Below are 25,104 nucleotides of genomic sequence, written 5' to 3'. Positions count from 1 at the left end.
AGAAACCAGATATTAAACAAATACCAGTTTCGATTCCAGAGTAGAAAAAACACTCATGATGCCATTTTTTCATTATTGTACAGTCTATATAACAAATTAAATGATGGAGAGATTGCAGCTGCTGTGTTCTGTGACATATCGAAAGCGTTTGACTGTGTTAGTCATGGTACACTGCTTCGGAAATTACAACAGTATGGTATAACAGGTGTAAGTCTCAATTGGTTTGAATCTTATTTATCTGAGCGTAGTCAAAAATTGTTAACACGACTAATTATTCTGAGGAAGGAAAAATGAACTGTGGAGTTCCACAAGGCTCAGTCTTAGGTCCACTATTATTTCTTTTGTATATAAATGATCTGACATCTATTGATATTAAAGGAGAGTTCACACTATTCGCTGACGACACTACAATTTTATGGCATGATCAAAATCCCTCTGAACTTAAAACAGTAATAAATCATGATGTTAGCAAAACGAACGTAATTTGCTACAAATGTTCCATCAGCAATTTACAAATTGACAACATCTTTGTTGAGAATAAACCATCAACCAAATTTCTTGGACTATCCTTTGACAGTGATTTGAAATTTGAAGACCATATCAAGAGTCCCAAATCAAAGTTATTCTCAGGGTCTCACTGCAATCAATTTTAGTTATACAGAAAAGAGCTGTACGTTTTCTGTGTAAAGCAAAACCACGAGATTCTTGCAGACCACTGTTTAAGGAAACGAAAATCCTCACTGTAATATCTAATTAGAAAGGTAAAAACTAAAGTAATATTTGTTGATGTTTCACTTGATCCACTATAATTAAAAAAAATACATGGAAAAATATCAGTATAACATTATTCTGATTCACTTTGGCTAGTGGTAATCTTACAAAATTGGCAAGTTGCTTGCCAAAAAGTGTTACAGCAGGATCTTACTGAGATGAAGAACAAAAAACACACAGGATCTAATATCTTTTACTTCGTTACGATTAAAATATGAGAGTTACTGGCAAACTGCAAAATACTTGAGATGACGACAACGATAAATCTTAATGACACTGATAAATCATAAATACGATTAAAATATCGATAAAAAAATATTGTATGAGACTTAATTCTATCTAAAATTGTCTAAAAAATATATTTGCTTCTCGGTTTCAAAACCGATTTCGTTTGAGGTTCGGGACTAATCGGAGGGGTATAGTCAGGATCGGGAATGTACGGAACATTACTGGGTGGTACTGGCGACGGGACACTTTGAGGGGGTGTACGACGCCCTCTACCGGATTTACCAATTTTGGCCAGTTTCGTCATGGGAGTAGGATCATTCCTGAACGGTCTGGCGATTTCGATAGGCCTGGGTGTGCTGAAGATGTACGGTTGGGAGTCATTGATACTGCTTCTGTTGCTGTTACTTAGGGGATTCCTCGAGATGTTCTCCACTGTGGGAACCACGGTTCGTTTCGGACTGAAAATTATATCGTCATCAACAGTGAATCCGTTATTGTCGTGCCCTGTTCCAATATCTGTCTGGTCGTATAGAGTGAAGGGACGAGTTCTGGAACAAATAATTTCATATAAGTTCAGCGCATTTATCTATCAGATCACAATGATAATAGCTTTGTTTTTCATCTCCAGAGTATGAAAAAGTAAATGGCGTAGAAACGGCATACTTTTCAGGTCACCTCGATAAGTTACTGAGTAAATTCAAAGTTTTTTTCACAAAGGGAAATATTCCATTCATTAGTGACTGAGGAATTGAAATAGTATTACGTTTTTCCCATGGATTCGACAGTAATTAATCACACTGTACAATTAAACTCAACTCTATTCCACTACTGTACTGCCAATACAACACACAAACTTTAACTGAACTTCAGACTAATACTCGGATATCTATCGCCTTATTAGCTCACTTCATACCGCACTTTCAACTAGACTTCTCCGATCTGCTTGTTGGTATTGTTTATATATGTTAATGGAAGTCTCTGGAAGCCTATAGGAATATTCTCGAAGTGATTCGATGCCGATAACGATCGAGAAACGCAAGTAGAGTTGAGCGCGACCTTGGCCAATCAACAGTCGATCGACGATGACCAGCGGCGGCCGGCGTTATTTTTTTCAGGGGATAATTTACAACAACAGCTTCACAGCTTGAAAAATGCCGATTTACAAGAAAATACGCATAAATATTCTCCCAATGCGAAAACTTGACAAAAAAGAAGTGAATCAAGAAACACCCATGCTCAATCCCTAAAGAGATGGGATGATGTCAAAGTATGCACTCTTGCCAGGATCACCCTGGGCGACCCTGAGAAGCTGGCGCCGAAGAAATATCTGGCGATGACCAGGAAAAATTTACGCTTAACAGTAGGACTTCTGACTGACCACTGTCAGCTAAGGAAACACCTACATAATATGGGGCTAGTGGACACACCTCTATGCAGGATGTGTGAACAGGAAGATGAAACTGTCAGGCATGTCCTGTGCGAGTGTCCTGAGTTATCATCAATAAGAGAGTGTCTGTTCGGCGAGTATTGGCCTACACCTGCCGATATAAAGGAGATGTATCCCAGTGACCTGTCCACATATCTGGAAAGGACAGGATGGACGATGATCTAGGAGGACAACTCCTCGGGAGGATGGGTCACAAACAAATGTTTCACAAACAAACACCAAGGTTACGAATATACAGGGTGTAACTAAATAAGTGTAAAACATTCAAGGAAGTGATTCCTCATCGAAAAAAAGATAGGATCTCTCATATAAAGAAATTTCATTGGAGCATCCCTTGTTAAGATACAGCCCCTTGAAGGGGGTACATAAAATTTGTATAACAGTTTTTTTCACAAGCACTAATGAAGTTACAATATTAAAATTAACCTGACGTTTTGTACTACCAAAAAGACACTTAGCCAGAAATTTATTTGGTTTACCCCATGGTTGTAAGGGGTGGAAAACGCAACCCCTAACATTTATTTCTAATGTAACTTTTCGTCTTATTATTTGTTTACCATTTAAAAATTTATTTCCGATAGCCTGTTTCATTTTGAACAAAAAATGTCTCTTGGGTTTTTTGCCCAAAATAAACCAGTTCGCAGCAAAAAATTATTTCAGGAACAACTACAGAGAAACATCGTCATAAATGTGAAAATACGAAACTAATCTATCTAGTAGGTCGCTATTAGCGATAGTGACAATTAAATTGGTATGAAGCTGTCAGTTTGTGAATTTTCGAAATTGAATGAAAAAATTTTTGACTGTACTTACGTATTTTGATGCGTAGATTACGAATCCGAAAGAAAAAAGCGGCGCTCTCCCTTATTTAAAAAGTTACGGCCCTTCAAAGTTCAGAAAAGAGCAACTTTTCAGCCTTCTTTTTCACTAAATAAACTATTTAAAAACACAAGCATTTATTCACTAGGTCACTTTTACACCTTATTCCTCCTTCTTTAACACTTTTCACTTCAATAATCAACATTTTTCTTATAAAAAACTTAATTTAAAAACGAATGCTTCTCCTGGTGACATTATTCTATTTTTAGATTAGTTACTAGTGACATTTCAGAAAAAAGCGGTTGGTATTTGCCGTCGCCTACTATTTCAAATTCGTAATACACCACCAAAAACCAATTTACGATCTAAAGAATGAAGGTAAAAAACATTTGAATTACTTTAGGAATATGAACTGCATCAGTCGTACCAACCATATCATTAACCTTAAAAACGTAAAATACAGTGATATGTAACCAAAAAGCAGCTCCGTACATTTTTTAACATTTTTATAAGAAAAATGTTGATTATTGAAGTGAAAAGTGTTAAAGAAGGACGAATAAGGTGTAAAGGTGACCTAGTGAATAAATGCATGTGTTTTTTAAATAGTTTCTGAAATTTGAAGGGCCGTAACTTTTTAAATAAGGAAGAGCGCCGCTTTTTTCTTTCGGATTCGTAATCTACGCATCAAAATACGTAAGTACACTCAAACATTTTTTTCAAAATCGCTGGGTGTCCGCATAACGAAAATTTATCAGTGGATAGGTCGAGGAGGACCACAGAACTGGCCCGCTCGATTTCCAGATCTCAATCCTTTCGATTTCTCTATTTGGGGCCATTTACAGCACTTGGTTTATCGTACTCCTTTTCGCGATGTAGAAACCGTATGATCGATGCGTGCAGGGTAATCAGAGAGACTCCAGGAATATTTGAGCGAATATGTGGCTCAATTCGCCGACGTCTAGACGTCTGAAGGTAGACATATTGAACATTTACTATGATTTCTACATGTTGTGTGTTTTGTTATTAATAAATTAGTTTTGATTATTATCCTTTAATCGTTTATTACAAAATAACAATAGATCCAGTTCGCATTTATGACGATGTATCTCTGTAGTTGTTCGTAAAATAATTTTTTGCTGCGAACTGGTTTATTTTGGGCAAAAAACCCAAGAGACATTTTTTTCTTTAGAATGAAACAGGCTATCGGAAATAAATTTTTAAATGGTAAACAAATAATAAGACAAAAAGTTACATTGGAAATAAATTTTAGAGGTTGCGTTTTCCACCCCTTACAACTATGGGGTAAACCAAATAAATTACTGGCTAAGTGTCTTTTTGGTAGTACAAAACATCAGGTTGATTTCAATATTGTAACTTTCTCAGTGCTCGTGAAAAAAATTGTTATGTACCCCCTTTCAGGGGCTGTGTCTTAACAAGGGATACTCCAATGAAGTTTCTTTATACGAAAGATCCTATCTTTTTTTCGATGAGGAAACACCTCCTTAAATATTTTACACTAATTCAGTTACACCCTGTATTCTATTGAATCTCTTGTCGCAATCAGGAAATCGGATGGGTTGCCACTGTAGGCATTAACTCTACAATACTCTATCAGGTGCTCAATAGTCTGTCTTTCAGCGCCGCAGACACAATTTGGAAAGGGGATTTTCCCCCACCTGAAAAGTGAGCCGGAGCATCTACCAAAATTCGTCCTTATTCTATCGACCGTTGTCCAAATTCGTCTTGGTTGATCAAAATCCTCTGGCTTGTTTGTAACGCATGGCATATTCAGGTTGGCAGGTATGTCCTTCTTCTCACAGTCTTCTTTCCACCGTTCAATCATGTTGAAGTTTTCTTTGATAAGAGTCTCTGCCGTTCTTAGAGGGGCTTTTCGTGAGCGTAGCCTACTTATGGTTCTGTTATCGGTACAAGCTTTCCATAGAAGATCAAGAAGCCTCAAGACATATCAAGAAGTGCATATCAGAACCGCTTTGAGGATTAAAAAAATGCTGACAAAAGTGTATTATATCTTGAGGGGACTACTTTGAATTAGAAAAAATAGAAATTAACAAATTAATAATTTTTGAACATACCTCGTATGTGGAGCAACTCACCTTGTGTCAAATGCATCAATTGGCGGCAACAGCGTTGGTCGATTCTACAAGAATATCATTATTTAACATCTAAAATATACGTTACTTGTATGTCATTGAAATTTATTTTGATAGCAGGGGAGCCCACGTTGCAGAATGGGGATTTACTCGAGCGTCATTGAGACATATTAGGTTGCAAAGCTTAGATGATAAGAAGAAAAAAATGTTATATAATATATACCTTTTCATCTGTGGGGGAAGCGGCTATGGATTTTTAAATATGTAAAAAATTACTGTTGCAGTAACACTTTCAACTGTTTTTAAAAACTTGAGGTGGCAGTGTTTTATACTTTACATGACGTTCTGTAATCTAGATTGAAAATTAGCCTCAGTAATGCTTTCTGTTTTATGAAAATTCTGTTCACCTCCGTTGCTAAACCCCAGGCACCAATGTTGTTGTAAATAATGGAATGTAACTTGGCGAAATAAACTGATATCAGTGCTTCAGTATCTAATTTATTCTTAAGGAATTTAATGAGATAATAGGATTGATTCAATCTCTTGGATGTGATCTCTATATGTCCTTGCCAAGTAAAATATGAGTCCATTATTGTTCCTAATAATTTTGTTGAGCTTGTTAATGCCAAGGATTCATTCCGGAAAATGAAATTGAAATCATCTAGTCTTCGAGATGAATTTGCAAATTCCATGCACACAATTTTTCTCAGGGTAACTATAAGTCTATCCCTGTAACACCAGTCATCAAATTCGTGTAGGACTGAGTTCACAAGGTTATGCATCTCTTCCGTTGTTTTACTTGAAAGAAAGTATATGGCACCATTACTTATATTATTAGGAAGATTAGATTTAGGTATACTTACCATTTTTTTCATCTGTCGTACTAGAACGATTAGCACAATGGCCAATATAACATTGATACACCACAAAACATATCCTCTTGCAGCTAACGTCATTACAATACCCATAGATGTATATGTGCTCTGAGGAAAGATCTGAAAAAAAATTTTGGTCTTTCATAATCGCTTCCTTTTTTTGAATTTGAATAAAACCAAATGTGTGTCAGATAGCACCGAAATTTTTTATTCGTTCGAAAGAACGAATAATAAAATTTCAATTATGTTCAAATGTCCGCTATCTGTCGGCTTTTCTGCATGGGGCGCATCGAAAACGAACATTTTTCCATTACTGTGGCTCATAAAACAGGCTGTATTTGACCGTTGGCATGGGTCATGTTGGCTTTGAGGGCCGCTGTGAGCTGGGGCTTATTCGCGTACACCTGCGAATTAAGAAAACCTCACTAGAAAAAGTCTAACGGAGTCAAATCTCACGATCTTGGTGGCCAGCCCACATCTCGGTTAAATATGAATAACAGAAGAATCTTGTTCGCCGCCAACCTATTCTATAAAATTATTCTTACCAGAAAGCCTGCTTATCTTAATAGAAAAATGTCTTTTCGAACGGATGTACATAACGGAGGAGGAACACTTACTTCTTTTGAAACTGAATTTTTCCGCAGGTGTTTCAGTTATCAAATATGCCATGTGATGAATGATCTTCCCCTCAAATTAGGTATAGCTGGGTTCCAAAAATTCAATTATAATCTATTTAGTCCTACTTCTGTAAACTTACTTGCTGTAGTGTGGACAAATTTGTATATTTTTCCTTTGTTTTTGTATTATTTAAAGGAAATTCAATAGAGAGGTATTTTTTAGGGTTAAGTGGAAGAACAGTTCAGTTGTTGAATTTATTCAGGAACTGAACTGAACTTCGTCCTTCATTTTCAAAAATTTTCTGTTGGTGTATTTCATCAATCTTATTTTTTTACATATTTTTTGAAAATAATAAAGACGATTATTATTATTATTATTATTTTTTATTTTTTTTCACCGTAGTGTGCGCTGGTCAGGCCCTATCCCCCGAAGCCCCGATACACTCGGGAGGGCGCGCCAGCATAATCAACCAATGACCACCGTGGGGTAAGTGATCCTTGGGTCCGAGAATCATGTGCCCTGAGCAAACGCAGTGAGCCAAGAATGACAGCCTTCTGCATCTGTGCGGCTAAGATTTCTGCCTTAGTGCGGCAAGCCGGTATGATTTTGAGATTCGAGAGTAGAGAAGACATCATTCCACCAAGTACTCCAATAATCAGAATGACCATCTTGACAGAGTGATCTGGATAGAGTCTGCGGAGTTCGAAGAGACTGCGGTAGACTAAGGTAGACTGCGGTAGACTAAGGTGTTGAAGACACCATCCTGGCAAGCCATGATGAACCCCTCAGTTTCAGACTTCAGCTCACTCGACCTGAGAAAAGCGAACGTCAGGCGCTTTGATAAGCCAAGGTCTTCAATATTATTGAAGAAGACCCCTTGCATTGGCTTATCCATGTGTCTCCGCAGAAGTAAGGTGATCTCTGCGGTTTTTATCTGAGCTTTTTGCTGAACGGGTTCCAACTCGGTGACAGAGTTGTGGTCACCTCGTTCAGAGTCGAAAACTATACCGAGTTTATCAGCTGCTCGAGCAGCTGCCCTAAGGAGAAATGCTCCAATTCCTGCTCTCTCATGGTCACGGACCATGCAGAGAAGGGGATCCGAACTCCTGACGACTGGCTGTATCCAGTAACATTCTGTCATGTAGACACTCCAAACTCAAAAGTCCACGACCTCCCTGTTGTCGGGGGAAGTACAACCGAGGAACGGACGATTTGGGATGCAAACTCCTATAGAGATGCATCATTTTTCGGGTCCTTACGTCGAGTTGATACAGCTCCTCCCGAGTCCACTTCACTACTCCAAACGAGTAGAGTAAGATTGGAACGGCAAGCATATTTGTTGCAGCAACTTTGTTCTTCCCCGACAGCTCCGATGACCAGATCTGTCGAAGTTTGTGCTGATACTTGCCGCGGAGAGAGTTTTTCACTGCGGTTACTTCTTGTGAGTTAAGTATACGTCTCTCCGGCATCCAGATGGTGTAGGATGCTTCCATCTACGAGCTGCACATCCTCTCCGTAGTCCCCGCATAAGACGATACTATACCGAAAACTATACCGAGTTTATCAGCTGCTCGATCAGCTGCCCTAAGGAGAAATGCTCCAATTCCTGCGCTGGTCAGGCCCTATCTTCCGAAGCCCCGATACATTCGGGAGGGCGCGCCAGCATTATCAACCAATGACCACTCCCCACACCCTGGGGTAAGTGATCATTGGGTCCGAGAATCATGAGCCCTGAGCAAGCGCAGTGAGCCAAGAATGACAGCCTTCTGCATCTGTGCGGCTAAGATTTATGCCGGTATGATTTTGAGATTCGAGAGTAGAGAGGACATCATTCCACCAAGGACTCCAATAATCAGAACAACCATCTTGACAGAGTGATCTGGATAGAGTCTGCAGAGTTCGAAGAGAAAATTTCGATATTTTATCCGTTTTTTCTTCTCTTTTCTGACGATATTCGTCTCACCGGGAGCTGAAAACTCCACGACAAATATCGTTTTGGTCTGGTGGTCGAGAAGGACTACATCAGGCTTATTAGCTTGTATGAGCCTGACGGTGGGGAACGAATAGTTCCAATAAATTCGGCACTTCTCGTTCCCCACAACGGATTCAATATCCCCCGGAGCGTAGGGCAACACCGGTGTCTCGTCAATACCGTAAGAGTGCCGTAGATGGTAATATAGCACTCTTAGGGCCGCGTTATGTCGATGGATATAGGCCGAGACCGCATATGCTGAACATGCTGATAGCAGTGCACTTTGTGTCAGTAACCTCTATACCCATCACGCGACTGCGATAGACTAAGGTGTTGAAGACACCATCCTGGCAAGCCATGATGAACCCCTCAGTTTCCGACTTCAGCCCACTGGACCTGAGAAAAGCAAACGTCAGGCGCTTTGATAAGCCAAGGTCTCCAATGTTATTGAAGAAGACCCCATGCAGTGGCTTATCCTTGTGTCTCTGCAGAAGTAAGGTGATCTCTGCGGTTTTTATCTGAGCTTTTTGCTGAACGGGTTCCAACTCGGTGACAGAGTTGTGGTCACCTCGTTCAGAGTCGAAAACTATACCGAGTTCATCAGCTGCTCGGGTAGCCGTCCTAAGGAGAAATTCTCCAATTCCTGTTCTCTCATGGTCACAGACCATGCAGAGAAGGGGATCCGAACTCCTGACGACTTTACAGGCTGTATCCAGTACCATTCTGTCATGTAGACACTCCAAACTCAAAAGTCCATGGCCTCCCTGTTGTCGGGGGAAGTACAACCGTGGAACAGACGATTTGGAATGCAAACTCCTATAGAGAATCATAATTTTTCGGGTTTTCACGTCGAGTTGATACAGCTCCTCCCGAGTCCACTTTACTCCGATGACCAGATCTGTCGAAGTTTGTGCTGATACTTGCCGCGGAGAGAGTTTTTCACTGCTGCTACCTCTTGTGAGTGGCGTCGTTCCACCCCAAGGTAAGTATACGTCTCTCCGGCATCCAGATGGTGTAGGGTGCTCCCATCTACGAGCTTCACATCCTCTCCGTAGTCCCCGCATCGTCCTCTTTTGAGATGGACCATTGCACATTTGTCTATCCCGAATTTCATACCGATAGCATGCGTGTACTCTTCCACTACCCTCAAGGACTGATGGAGATCCTTCTCTCCAGAGGCATAAAGTTTAAGATCATCCATATAAAACAGATGGGTGACCTTATGCCTCCGGTTTCGGGGGTGCCACAGTTATACCCTCGAGTATTTCTGAACGCAACGGATAATGGCAATAGTGAGATACAGAATAGAAGGGGGCTGAGGGAATCACCCTGAAATACACCCCTTCTGAAAGTGACCACCCTGTTGGAACTCTTGCTTGACCAGATGTTATGGTGAAGCGAGTTCGCCAAAGTGGTATCAGTTGTTCAATGCATCTCACTATGTTGTCGGGTACCGCAAGGCATCTGAGCAAATGCAAGATGAGCTCATGCGAAATTGTATCAAATGCCTTACGGTAATCGATCCAGGCCATAGAGAGGTTACGCTTATATTGTATCGAGTCCTGCGTTACACATCTATCGATGAGCAGGTTTTCTTTACATCCAGCGACTCCTCTCTTCGACCCTCTCTGCTCATATATCCGTTCGAACACTCGGTCAACTGCGGTGAGTATTCGTGTGTATAAGATGCTTGTAAACAACTTATAACACGAATTCAAGCATGTTATCGGTCTGTAATTCTTAGGAATCGACAAATCTCCGCTTTTGGGGATAAGAACGGTCCGCCCCTCGACAAACCAATCCGGAATCGGCTGCTCTCCATCCAGCCATGAGTTGAAAACTCTGGCCAGATGGCGGTGGGTACTTGGTAGTTTTTTTCACCAATAAGTGTTCAGCCCATCTGGGCCTGGAGCAGCAAAGTTCTTGCAACCAACAAGGGCCCTTCGAACGTCATCCGGGGTTATCGGGTTGCGCAGTTCATTGGGCTTAGGCTGTCGAAGCTCTCTGTTGAAAGCTATAATATCCTCAAATTTCGTTTTAATATGAGCGTCCGCCTTTGGTAAAAGAACGAAATTGGCTCCGCACTTCGTTTCGAGGTCACCGAGAACTTTGTGTGAATTAATGAATGAAAGTAGCGGGAATGGACCTACTGGTTGATTTTAACTATGGCCAAATACGTTCCGTTATCGGCATTATTTCAAAAGTAAGAATTGGAGGGAGGTCAACTGTTGAATTTTTCTTCTGATGGTGAAGCATTCCCAATATTGTGTTGATTAATATCTTTCTCTGTCGTTTTCAATATCGCTGATAGCAAAGCAACTGATCTATAGTTATCTGAAATACTTTTCAATCCCTTTTTTGTACCAAGCGGAACTCGAGCGATCTTATAACAATAAGGAAGAACCCCTTTCTCTTCAAAAATGATGAGGAGTTTACAAATCACAGATGCAACCTAGTTGTTTTTTTTAGTACGATGTCCGTAATATTCGGTATCAGGGATTTAACAGAGGATAGAGTGGGTTCATCCTGAAAAAATGCTGTTGTTGCTGTTGCTGTAAAATTTTGACGAAGGCTTTAGCCACTGACAGTTGTTTCATCGTACTTATAGACTTTAATTAATTTTTTCCTCTCGCCCCGTCTAAAATTACTGCACATTATATTTAAATAATTTCAATACATATTAGGTGTTAGGAATCACATATCACGTTAGTCCTTAGCTCGAACAAGATTCGACTTTTTAGGGTTGTCGTTCGTAGGGGTACGACAGCTGGTAAAGGGAAAAACAGATTTTAAACATACGAAAAATAATGATATAACTTACCACAGTCGAAAGGTTTTCAGATAGTTGCAGATATCTTCCCTGAAACCAGTAAAAAATGAGAATATCAAGAAGAAGAAGAAGAAAGTCGGTGAAATTCATCGTTAACTTAGAATGAAACAGGTACAATTGAAAGTATGAATATATTGATGAGAAAGGTATGCTTGATGGAAAAATATATATCAGACCATTTATTTAAACAACGAAATATTTATTCAAGTATGAGGTTGTTCCAAAAGTTTTGTCCGTTTTAATGCCCATTTTATTATCTCAACGAATACTTTTCTACTGTGTCGCGGTATATACTGATCGATAGAGAATTTTGTACTCTGTACATTGATGCTGTTAATTTTTTCCAAATTTTAATTGTTAGTCTCTTTTATTATATGATACCGTAGAGCTGAGATTTTGTCCTCGAAGATGAGCACTAAAGTGGTCGACCTGCAGTAATCCAGGACGAGGTGTCAGTTCTCATGAGGGTTTTGATAGTCTAAACGAAACATTTCTAACCAATTGCAGTTTGGACGACAAATGCAAAAAAGAGCATAAATACGCGACAAATCACATACTTTCATAACATATTTTTCTCCTACAAGTGAAAAAGAAAGACAATTGAATTTAATGCATGTTTGCATGTTGTTTGGTTGACAGCTTGCACGGTGAATCGAAAAGAGATAGTTATACAAACGTGAGTTGTTAGTTATTTCATAGAATTTGAGACTTTTCACTATCTTTTGACATTTCACATAGTCAACACATTATTTATTGCCGTTTTTACTGTTTCAATTCTATTATACTACACAATACACTTCAATACTCACTACAAACAATGCTAGAACCAATAAAAAGTGGTTAACGAAACGAATAGATAGAAAAGAATAAAGATTTGAAATCTTACCTGCGGAACTTCGATTGTAGGATCTGGTAAACTAGTTGTTTTCTGCAAATGAATGTTTTTTTATTTATGAAATATAAGGGGAACCCTAGAGCAAATTATAAAAGACAAAAAGACAAAGTACATAATAGTGAACATTATTTCTTATTTTTCATGGTGTGATTCAGCCCCCAGCGGGGCAGACACAAATTATATGCTCTGCTGTTTCATCACATTCCAAACAGAAGCGACACACACTATCTTCCGACAGTCCGAGTCTCTGTATATGATGATTCAATTGACAGTGACCTGTAAGAAGGCCTGTTAGACATCGTAGTTCATCCCTACTGTAGTCTAACAATTGTTTGGTATCAAGCTTCAAAGGATGACTAAACGCCTTGAAGTGAGCCAAACCTGGAAGATGCTGCCAGAAGTCCATAAATCTTCTTGCCATCCAGGTGTTCAATGTTTGTTTGGCAAAGCCTAAAGCGATGCCAATTGTAGGTTATGGTCCGATGAAGCTGCTTGCAGCACACTCCTTTGCAAGAGAGTCAGCAGCTTCATTGCCTTCCAGGCCAGTATGGTCAGGAATCCAGATCAGAGACAATCTGTTAAGTCTTCCTATCGAGGAGAGTCGTTTTTGGCAATTTGCTACCAATTTAGACATTTTATTGACTTGTGTATGTGGTTGTATTCTTCAATCTCTCCGCACACAATTCAATAGCGTAAATTTCCGCTTGAAATACAGTCGCATAGGTTCCTAGGCAGGTTGACATCTCTGTCCTGGGTCTAAAACACCTATACCAGAACCGAAAAGTGTTTTCGATCCATCTGTGAACCAACAACTATCTGCTCTTTATAATTCCTTCTCCCGGAGGGTCCAGTCCTCTCTACTCGGGAATAGTACTTCATAAGTTGATAGTTGGTGCTTATGCTTATGCTTATGCTTATGAATTTCCAAGAATTCCAAATAATTGAGTTTCCAGAACTTGCCTGCATATCCCAAAAATTCCGTGTCGTTCAGATTCGGAAATTGTGGTTACATTCCAAGGAATGGTTTCAAAACATCGTATCATTATAACCTAGTCTGAAGGACTTTTCATATTCAGCATACCGTTTTGAGAAATTTCGGCCACATTGTCCCACATAAACACTATCACACTCCAGACTCCAGACATTTAAGCTTATGAACTCCAGATTTCTCCATCTTGTCCACTTTATCTTTGACATTGAAAAGAAAATTAAATAACCTGGCATTCAGGCCACATGCCAATTTCTATTGAGATTTTCTGGATAAATTAAGTAAAAAGTGCCATTAGAAAAAGGAAAAACGTGAATTGGTGAGAAACGTCATGCCTTGACATTTTTCTTCAAAACATTTTTTCTCTTTTTTTCACTATATATATCAATATTTCCATAGATGATCGATGGTAGCGCCACCATACTATATTTGGAGAAAATGGCTCCTAGACCACTATTCCGAATACTTAGTATGGTTATTTGTGTTATACCGTTGAGTTTCATTTAAAATTCTTGACTTTGTTATATTTTCGGCTAAAACGGAATAGGTTTTTCAATTGTTTCATCTTTAGCAGTATTTGCTAGAAATAAACTATACCTTCATTGCGACTTACAAGTGTCTTACCTCACCAACAATTGAATGTATAACACACACAAAATAGGTGCCTGGGTTTTCGAGAAGTATCGACCAATTCCGTCTCATTAAATAGCAGGTATTTGTTACCAGCTACAAGACAAGCACACATCTGACAGATAATGGTATATGATTTCGATACTTACCACTGGTTTAGTAGGAATATGAGTAATGAAGCTTGTGCTTTGCGACGTTGGGATGGTAGTTTTGTGGGCAGTAGTATATTTTTTAGTAGTTGTTGATGTGATGGAATCAGTAGGACTTATTGAAGTCGTAGTAGACGTGGACGTGGAAACTGTTGGTTTCGTGAAACTAGTTTGATGTGAGGAGCTGGTTGAAGGAGTTTTAGGTGTAGACGTGGAAACTGTTGGTTTCGTGAAAACAGTGGAGTCTGATGTTTCAGTTATAGTTGTAGTAGGAATTGCTGGGTTCGTGGAACTAGTTGGATTTGAGGAGCTGGTTGAATGAGAATTAGGTGTAGACGTGGAAACTGTTGGTTTCGTGGAAACAATGGATTCTGATGTTTCATCTGTAGGCGTAATGTTAGTGGAAGTAGACTTGGGAGTTGTTGGACTCATGGAACTAGTTAGATTTGAGGAGCTGGTTGAATGAGAATTAGGTGTAGACGTGGAAACTGTTGGTTTCGTGGAAACAATGGATTCTGATGTTTCATCTGTAGGCGTAATGTTAGTGGAAGTAGACTTGGGAGTTGTTGGACTCATGGAACTAGTTAGATTTGAGGAGCTGGTTGAATGAGAATTAGGTGTAGACGTGGAAACTGTTGGTTTCGTGGAAACAGTGGAGTCTGGTGTTTCAGTTATGGTCGTAGTGCCAGACGTAGACGTATGAATTGTTGGATTCGTGGAACTAGTTGGATTTGAGGAGCCGGTTGAAGGAGAACCTGGTGTAGACGTAGATGTGACATGTGTCGAGGTTCCCTATAAAAGTAACGTATTATAACTATTCCCCTTTGAAAATATGTTATATTTGGTGAACTTGTGATTGTGTTCGTTGTTTTCTTATTTCTTGGGTGGTCTAAGTGTGTATTCTTCTTCTATAAGATGTAGAATATTTTGAAGTGTAGAAACGTGAACGTGTTAGGGTGAGATACATTTTCATTCTCAGAGGCTAAATTTCCAATATCTGCCGCTTTCCTAAATTTTTGAAAGGCACTTCATTGCAACAGCTACTTACTACCTTCTGTGGAAGTCGACTCTATATAATTGTTACCGTGGTCATTTCACCTCGTTTAAATTTAGCAAACCGCTTCTCAACGGTTGATTATTCTGGTGCAAAGTCCGAGTAACATTTATTGAGCCAAGCTTTGTTTACAACAGTATTCATTTCGCAATGCTTTATCTTCACTTAACCATCTTATGCATGGTGTTGAATCTTCCTGAAATCTCTCTCTCTCTCTGCCAATTTCCTCCTATCAACAGTTGACCTGTTGACAGGAGTTTTCGTGAAGGAGTGCAGCAGTCTTGATAGAGACAGTGCTACCATCCTATCTTTTTTCATTAATTTTTTATTTCTTGAAAAACACTTAGTTTTTTTATTAGTCGTCTCCTCCTTAGGAGACCTTCGGATTTTTCGCTTCACATACATGGCCCCCTTTACGTGGTTATCCGAACCACCCCGGCCTGGATACCGGCGTGTATATCAGTTTATTATCTTTTTATCACTGTATTTCGTCTCATTTTGTGGCTGAACTCAACGTATCTCATAGTTTACTGTTTATTCAATGTAAGTTGTGGAATATGTGATAGATGAGGTGGAAGGTGGAAGTGAAATGTTTGAGTAGTGGTAGTTTTATATGTGTGTCTGTGCTAGTAGAATAGTATTGTACTGGAGTGGATAGTAGTGTTAGTGGTTATGATGTGGTATAGGTAAGAATGAACTATAATATATTTGAGGGTTTTCAGTGTGGAACTTAGTTATTAGATTTGATACAAGATAGTGTTTGTGTATAGCATTTCCCCAATTGAATATAGGGTGTGGCATTGAAGAGATTGAAATACTCATCTTTGATTTGAAAATGATAAAAATTTAATTTGAATTACTGAATTTTTCATTATTCAAGTCAATCTTAGCCTTAGTTTTTCATCACTTATTTGGAGATTATATTATTTTTTTTGAGAATATAAAAAAATTTCAAATGATTCTTGGTTACTATTAATTCAACACTTGATATATTTTGTTCTGTTCCAATAATGATATTTTTTAACCGCTGACCAGCAAATTCAGATTTACAAAAATTATTTCTAAACTTCAGGAATAATAATTTTCAATGCAACACCCACAATTCAGAACCTACATTGAAACTGTTTCGAACATACATCAAAATCAAAAGATTCTTACCGGGATTGTACTTGTTAAACTTGGATCCACTGTAGTAGAAACAGTTGTAGAAGTTACAATTGTAGTTTCAGTTGTGGTTTCAGTTGTGGTTTTAGTTGTGGTTTCAGTTGTAGTTTCAGTTGGGTTGTTGGACAGATCATGGGCCTTTTGTAAATCAGCTGCTACCAAACTCATTAAAATAATATCAGTCACAGCAATCGCTATTGTTATACTCGACCAAAAAATTATGAGTTTTGACATGTTTTTCCATTTTCCTCTTACTACGGCTGAAAAATACACTCCAATGAGAATTTGGACAATGGCCTTCGGTATTCAAGACAGCGGTAATAAATCCTGTAGGTATATAAAAAAGGTGACAACTGACGTGTCAAACTATAGACCAATTCCCCTTATCTCAAACTTGGCAAAACTCTTTGAAAAATTTTGAAAAAACGTATTATTAACTGCTTGAATAAAAACGACATTATATCAGATCGCCAGTATGGATTCAGAGAGAAGAGATCAACAGAAGATGCTATAAACTATCTGCTGAGTAAAATTAGCCAATATGTCGATAAAAAGAAACCTAGTTTATGTGTCTTCGTGGACCTAGCAAAGGCTTTCGACACGGTAAGCCATAAGTAACTACTGCAAGTATTAGAAGGGATTGGATTCAGGGGAATTCCATATGAATTAACGAAAAACTATTTAACATCAAGAAATCAATGACTAAGAATAAATAGACAGTATAGTGAATCGAAAGAAGTTGAGTATGGTGTGCCTCAAGGAACAATTCTGGGTCCAATCCTTTTCAACATTTACCTCTACGACTTATATATGCAGCTAGTCAAAGGAGATATTATCAGCTATGCAGACGACACCTCTGTACTATATATTGCAGAGAACTGTATAGAGTTAAAGAGTATTGCAGAAATAGATTTCAAACAAGTTATCCAATGGTTCAGTAATCGTCTTCCAACAATAAATTTTGACAAAACCATTTTCATTCCCTTCACCTCATACCCCAAATTACTTCCAACTTATAACTCCCTCAGTATTACTTTGAGTGATAAGGAAGTAGTGAAAATATCCACAGCAGATAATATAAAATACTTAGGTATCATTGTAGATCCACACTTGAAATGGAAGGACCATATAAATGCCACTGTAAAGAAACTCCGGTATGTGCTTTATAGAATGAGGTATTACAATAATATTCTCAACATCCAACAAATGAGAACAGTATACTATGCCCTTGTGCAAAGCCTCATTGATTACGGTATAATTTCATGGGGAGCAGCATATTCCAATCATCTGTCTCCGCTGGAAATGATACGAAAGAGAATTCTCAAAGTTATTTTCCGTAAGCCACAAGACTATCCAACGAAAATGTTATATAATGAAACCAAAGTAATGGATGTCAGACAGCTATTCTTCTTGAAAATAGTTCTTAATCTACACAAAAACAAAAAAACGGCTACTGGTAGTAGCCATGTAGGTACATGATACTCGAAATAGGAACTATATACTCACAATACCTCGACCTGAAAAAAACACCCTAATGAGAAATTACACCTATTTGGCTCCTCGATGCTACAATATGATATCTAATGAACTGAAATTAGTAAATTCTATATATTCATTCCACAAGCAATTGATTGCCTGGATAAACGCCCAACCACGGAAAAAAATCCACCAGTACATTGACCTGAAAAATCATTACTAGATAGACTGTCCCTTTGAGTGTAAATGTGTACTTGGAAAGCTAATGAATGAAATCTCATAATAAATTTTAATGTAATCCTCCTCGAATTTTATTAATGTTGAATTGTGAACAGTCTTCATATAAGTGAGTATAATTATCGTGAATATGTGTGTGTGACTGTGCAGACTGTGTTATTGTGTCAATATGTATTAATTTCCCCCTCCACATACAGGGGAAACCCTCGTGGAGTTCAACCATATTTATTTCATTATATATCGAAATTTTGTATCATTCTTTGTATTGATATTCTGAAATAACTATTATTATTATTATTATATGTATTCAAATTTTTGTTCCAAATTGTTAAGGTATCTGCGTAAAGTTTGGGTCGGTTTATGACAAAGAAAGTATTAGGAAATAAGTAATTGAAACTTTTGTTTGCAATTTTACGTAGTATCGATATTTGCGGCTCGAATAATCTAACAGACTGATAACTGATTTCTACACATCTACTGCACATCTTGAGAAAGGGGCTTCTAGCCCCTGACTAGCGCAAACTTCGGTAATGATAATATTAGGACCTCGGCTCATCGAAGCAACTGCGACCTTTCCTGTTCCCAAGATGGAACAGACCCATGGAAGGACGGCATTCTGCAACGATTGAGGAGCTGAGAGGGACTATTGATACATAGGAATTGGCCGCGGTGGTAGTGCGCCCGACTCACGAAGGCCGTGGGTTCTGTTCCGGTGGGTCGAGGCGTCGACCAGATATTTTTCTCGAGAGAATTTATCTGGTTGAAGCTGGGATGATTCTGCAACCGTGTTAGGAATCAAACGTTAAAAGGTAAGACCTCGTTAGTCCTTAGCACGCACAATTTTCTTAACTTCGGAGAGTTGTTGTTCGTATGGGGGCGACAGCTGATTAACGGGAAACAGATAAATTAATTTTAAACAGATAAATGAATATTTCTTGGGAAATATGTAAATTTACTCTATTTTTGAACAGACAACGCACATAAATATACTGGGTGTCCTATTGGAAACGGTTGACTTCCAAATTCTTCGCAAAAAAGCATACGTACATGGAAATTGTGCAAGAAAATGTGTACCTACCCCATAGGATGAAGCATGAAGATACGAGCCATATAAAACTCAAAACCAAATATATCCACATAAAATAGTTGAATGTTTCCGGATAAATAATGTAGTTCTCTCCATTAGGATTATTTCGATCTGTAAAACAAAAACTTTTATCAATCATCACTGAAATTGAGAGCCGGTAATTATATCAGTCCAATAGTGTTTCTCTATATGTTTTTTTCTCTCTTCTCTCTTCATGATGTTGAAAAACAACCATGTATTATTTCTTGGGAAGAAAATATTTATATCTAATTTCAAAAATTCTTTTCTTATTCACTCTAACATCCTCACCTGGTTTTTTATGTTTGAATTGATTATAATTTAGAAAGTAACTAAGAAACGATGAGAAGAACTTGGGACTTATTCATAATCTATTAATCAAAAATCAAATTTAGCCCAAAATTCTAACTCTCGCCCAATTGACAAAAAGACTAATAGGGATGGCATTCGCACTTACAATGAAGTACATATTTCTACTAGATATTTTCATGCCAAAAATCAATATATAATATCCTGCCCTTTAATCCTGAGGTGGATTAAAGGGCACGACAGGATTAAAGGCAATCGCATTGCCGACTCTTTAGCCAAGGAACAGGAGGTATATAAAAAATGAAAACAAATCATATTCACTGTATCACCGCCAAGTTGATAAATAAATTAGGAAATCTGCTGGAAATTATCTGTTTTTGAAAAACTGGAATAAAGTTTAAAAAAATTAGTAGTAATAAATATACTTACTCAGGTAGTAATTGTAAATATAGTTTCCATACTCATGTTGTGATGTAGTGTCGATTTCGATAGCTGATTCATAAAAAAGAATGGATACTAGCGATAAACTAAACCAAGTTGCTGCTTGGAACTGAAATCGAAAAAATATATTAAAATTAAATATTCCAGAGTTGCTAGATCTACGGCATTTCAGCTGAGCTAATTTATTCATTTATTTGACATTTTGTATCCAAACATCCGGTCTGATTACATGGATAAATTATATACAATATTCAATGTAAAATAATATTGACAGCATCATCGTGAAATAAATTAAATATAATCATATATTCTCATATATTCATCATCTCCAATCCTATTTTTATTGTATATCAACGACTTATTGGAAAAAACCAAGAGTCCAATATATTGCTTTGCTGACGACAGCACACTTGTCTTGTCATTCCATTTGGATTCCAGGACATTGGCACCAAACCGTTATTTTAACACCTCGATACGTGTTTCGATCACCAAGCGATCATCTTCAAGAGGAAGATTAAACTGGTTTAATCTTTTCCCTGAAAACTAAAGTTGACGCGTTTCAAGCTTCTTTCACAATCTCAATATCAAAAAATTATTCATGGTGACTCAGTTTGACTGTAATCCACACTAATGAGTTGTTTATGACACCCTATATTGCTCAACGTTTGCGATATCATTTCTAGAGTATTTATCTCATCCGTGCTAATAAACACGGATGAATAGAGGTAAATGAAGAAGAAGTATCTAATATTACCGAAACGACAATGACGACAGTGATTGTGAAACAGAAAATATGGAAGAGGAATTATCAGAAGCTTTCCAAGAAAGTTAGTGTAGTGTTTTTGAAGCGATTAATGTAATTAATGTAAGTTACAATAAGGATTTGAAGCTCTATGGCTTCTATTTGATTATCTGCAAGCGCTTTCGACAGCTGGTCGTGCTGTCATCTTCTAAGCACTCTTCTATCTGAACGTGTTAGCCTGTTGTGTGTCTTTTTATACGGTCCGAACGCCTCAAAACAGGTACTTCTGTTGCTTTTGGTAAATTTGCCTGTATTTGGATTACATCAGGTACTATTCTTTGTGTTAAATCTTCTCCAGGTTCATTGCTTCTAGGAGTGTATATTGATTTGTTTAATATACTGAATGTTAGGTCCTGTTGTGTTTTGATTTGTACTTGTTCCTCGATAAGTGATTTTTGACTGTTAAATTTATGGATGTTCAAGTTTTCCCAAATGTCCATGCGGTTTCCCTTATTGAATTATTGACATAAAACTCATAAAACAAGTCAATAAGGGAAACCGCATGGACATTTGGGAAAACTTAAACATCCATAAGGCAGGGCATACTACGATATTTTTTCTTAGTCAAAAATCGGGATTTTTTATTAGCGATTTTTTTATTGAAAAAAACACTACGCAACTGGATTCAGAGTGCCTCTAAATAGGTGTGACCAACATTTCATGGAAAAATATTCATTATTAACAAAGTTATGACAACTCAAAAATTCGAAAATTCACACAGCTAACAGTCACAATATATCATTTTTTTATGATTTCAACAATAAAGTGCCGCCAGATGAAAAAAAAACAAATAGCGTAAATATTTTTAATGAGAATAACGGAATTACATTCACACAATTCAACTAACAATGAAGCAAAAAATTTTAATAAACGTAACTAATAACAAATTATTGAAATGTTTCGATTCAGTGCAACAATTAATTCTAACTCATATTCTAGTAGCCTCTACTAATCCACCACGTATTTCGATACTTGTGTCGTAACGCTTACGAATGTTTCTGATTACGTTCCTTAGTTCTTGAGGGCTAATATCTGCACATACCTGTCGAATTCTTGCACAAAGTTCATTTCTATCTCTTGAGCGGTTTTTGTAAACCTCAAGTGTGAGAAGTCCTCAGAGAAAAAAGTCCAAAACTGTGAGGTCTGGAGATCTGGGTGGCCACTCTACAATAAACGGACAACCACGGCCTATCCATCGGTTTGGAAAATGTTCGTTAAGCCATTGCCTCAGAGCTCTGGCATAATGAACTGAACACCCACCTAACTGGACAATTAAATTTTATCGTTCATTGATTGGCAGCTCGTGAATAGCATCCCAAAACTCTGTGTTTAAAAATTCTAGAAACCTCTGCGCATTAATGTTTTCCTCAAAAAAGAAAGACCAATAATTCGTTCGTTCAATATCCCACACCAGACGTTGATTTTTTGGGAATACTGGCTTTTACAGTTTATTACCCAGTTAGGATTATCCGCTGCCCAATAGCGACAATTCTGTGATGACACTACTCCATTTGTAGTGAAAGTGGCTTCGTCGGTATATAAAATATTTTTTAGGGAATTTCTATTGTTTAAATATTCCCCTTGGGCCCATAAACAATATTCCAGGCGTCTTACTTCGTCGCCTTCTTGAATTGTTGCACTGAATCGAAACATTTCAATAATTAGTTATTAGTTACGTTTATTAAAATTTTTTGCTTCATTGTTAGTTGAATTGTGTGAATGTAATTCCGTTTTCATTAAAAATATTTACGCTATTTGTTTTTTTTTATCTGGCGGCACTTTATTGTTGAAATGATAAAAAAAGTATTCTCATGGCTATATCTGTAGATATAGGGAGTTTTTTGTAACTGTTAGCTGTGTGAGTTTTCGAATTTTTGAGTTGTCATAACTTTGTTAATAATGAATATTTTTTCATGAAATTTTGGTCACTCCTATTCAGAGGCACTCTGAATCCAGTGGCGTAGTGATTTTTTCAATGAAAAAAATCGCTAATAAAAAATCCCAATTTTCGACTAAGAAAAAATATCGTAGTATGTCCTGAAACTTCAATAAACATTTCAAATTTTGTCCCAAGGTAGACCTTTTAGTACTTGAGATTTAAAAAAAATAATAATAAAATCGGTTTACAACTTCAAATTTTAGGGGGGTGTTTCCATTAAAAATGGGTCACACTGTATGTATATATATATATATATATATATATATATATATATATATATACATTTTCAATTGAATCCCTACTTTCCCACTCACCTATATAAACGAAATATCCATTATATATATATATATATATATATATATATATATATATATATATATATATTTATTATTATACAGTTATTGTGATTCTTATATAATCAGAAATGGTTATTGAATAACGAAATTAGTTAGCACCCTAACTATATTATTGAAGGGCAGCTGTTGCATTATAAGTTGCATTATATCGTTTGAATTATACACTTTTCGTAATAATTACAGGTAGAAACTAGGTGAATATTAGGTATCATAAAATACAGTCATTATTAGATTATATAGGTAAATAAGAAGTGAAATATAATAACAATATGGCATGATAACTGGTACTAAGACTGGATTAACGCCACTTTTGCCACTCATCTGATTATCTTCATTTGATGGTCCAATATCGAACTTGGTGTTTCGACTAGATGCATATAAAAGCTCTGAGTTAGTTGTAAAATTCACTCGTAGTCATATTCTAATGATGCCAACTTGGTTAGCGAAATGTGCCACAGTATTTTTGTTCTGTTGTGGGGAAAGTAATACATAAATTTTACTTGAGAGGTTAGAATTCATGAACAACCAAAATTAAGCTGAGAAAACTACAAATATTCAACTAAGATACTGTTCAAACAAGTGTATGGAAAAACAACAACACTTCCAGGAATGTGAATCATAACAAAACCGTATCTCTTGGTATTGACATGACAATTGAAACAATTCATCAAAAATTATTTTGTTCGTTTTCCAAGTATTATGACCGAGGGTTTTCGTCTATCTAATTTTGATTGTTTTACAACTAAACAGACACACACAGACAAGGGACAATCACCAAAACTATATTATGTACATACTGTTCCTATTATAGCAGCCGTAAGGATTATATATTTGATAGAAATGCTCGTAGCTCCACTAGGTGCCATTTTTTCTTCTCGATATCAATACACACCTCATCACTAGCTACATTTTATTACTGGGCAGGTATGGTTAGGTTCAATTGTTTATTTAATTCCATGATAAGAAGATAATACTTTATAGAACAATATAGTTGCGCAAAGTTTTCTATATACGGATTAGGTGTTTAGATAAAAATCTTCAATGAATTTAATCGTTCTCCATAACTTGGTTTCGCCTGATGACGTGTTTTAGGTGAAAACGTAGAAGGTAATAAAATCATTTGAACTTTTAGGTTCGAAAATAACTCATTGGCTCCGTAATTATTCTTATAATGTGTTGTAAAATTAATATTTTGTGTCTAATGATAATAGTTATTCGCAACCGTATAAGTACATGTTGAGGAAGTGGGGAAAATTGTTATGGGGAATCTTCCAACCACTATTAGAGGCAGTGACGTCCGTTGGTGATTTCATTTTTCTCAAAAAATATCTATTGATTCATCATTCCTCGAAGTTTGCAGTGTTTTGATTAAAGTAGAAAATAGAAACACAATTGAAATAGTGTGCTATCGCTCCCCATCAGGATACATTTTATAATAATCTTCAGGGAGTTCATGAATATGTCTATAAACCGAAAAGAAATATTATGCTTTGCGGGGATTTCAATTTAGATTCGTATAACTCTGGCGAAGACAAAGACTTTAAAAATCTATGCGATATGTTGAGTGGTTTTAATTTAAAGCCACACCCAGAGTAAGTAGACATAAAGTAAAAACTATTGACCAAATATTCGTCAATTTTATTAATTCCCGTGTAAATGGTGTCTTCGACAATGTAAAATCGGATCATAGATCGATTTTTTATGAATTAGATTATTTTACAAATGAAATCAAACACTGTAAAAGGAAACATAGATCTTTGAATGAGGAATCCATTCAAAATTTCGAAAATGGTCTACAAAATGAAATTTGGACAGTATTATATAGTATTAGTGAGGTTGATGATGCATTTCAGTATTTTTTAAATGTCATTAACTTCCACTTTCTTAA

General features: G+C 37.1%; 1 protein-coding gene across 3 annotated transcripts; it reads right to left on the bottom strand.

Moving 5' to 3' along the window:
* Positions 1–948: 948 nt before the first annotated feature.
* Positions 949–24,173, bottom strand: LOC111516250 (uncharacterized). Of its 3 annotated transcripts, none has more exons than XM_023172438.2 (10): positions 24,014–24,173; positions 20,108–20,228; positions 19,343–19,462; positions 16,546–16,811; positions 14,334–15,125; positions 12,558–12,599; positions 11,663–11,701; positions 6,240–6,371; positions 5,380–5,423; positions 949–1,547 (listed from the first exon to the last, which is right to left on the bottom strand). In XM_023172438.2, exons 1-10 carry the CDS (start codon positions 24,080–24,082, stop codon positions 1,121–1,123), a joined length of 2,052 nt encoding a protein of 683 aa, XP_023028206.2. In that variant the 5' UTR covers positions 24,083–24,173; the 3' UTR covers positions 949–1,120. The 3 variants fall into 3 exon arrangements, with proteins under 3 accessions (XP_023028206.2, XP_074028280.1, XP_023028218.2); XM_074172179.1 differs by having other exon boundaries at positions 11,663–11,708; positions 12,559–12,599; XM_023172450.2 differs by lacking the exon at positions 14,334–15,125.
* Between the last annotated feature and the right edge of the window lie 931 nt (positions 24,174–25,104).

This window comes from Leptinotarsa decemlineata, unplaced genomic scaffold (genome assembly GCF_025532065.1).
Source record: "Leptinotarsa decemlineata unplaced genomic scaffold, Ldec_3_MD MMD2_tig00000035_RagTag_RagTag, whole genome shotgun sequence".
Lineage (NCBI taxonomy): Eukaryota > Metazoa > Arthropoda > Insecta > Coleoptera > Chrysomelidae > Leptinotarsa > Leptinotarsa decemlineata.
Note: the sequence above shows the minus strand (reverse complement) of the source record. Positions and strands in the feature narration are given on the sequence as shown.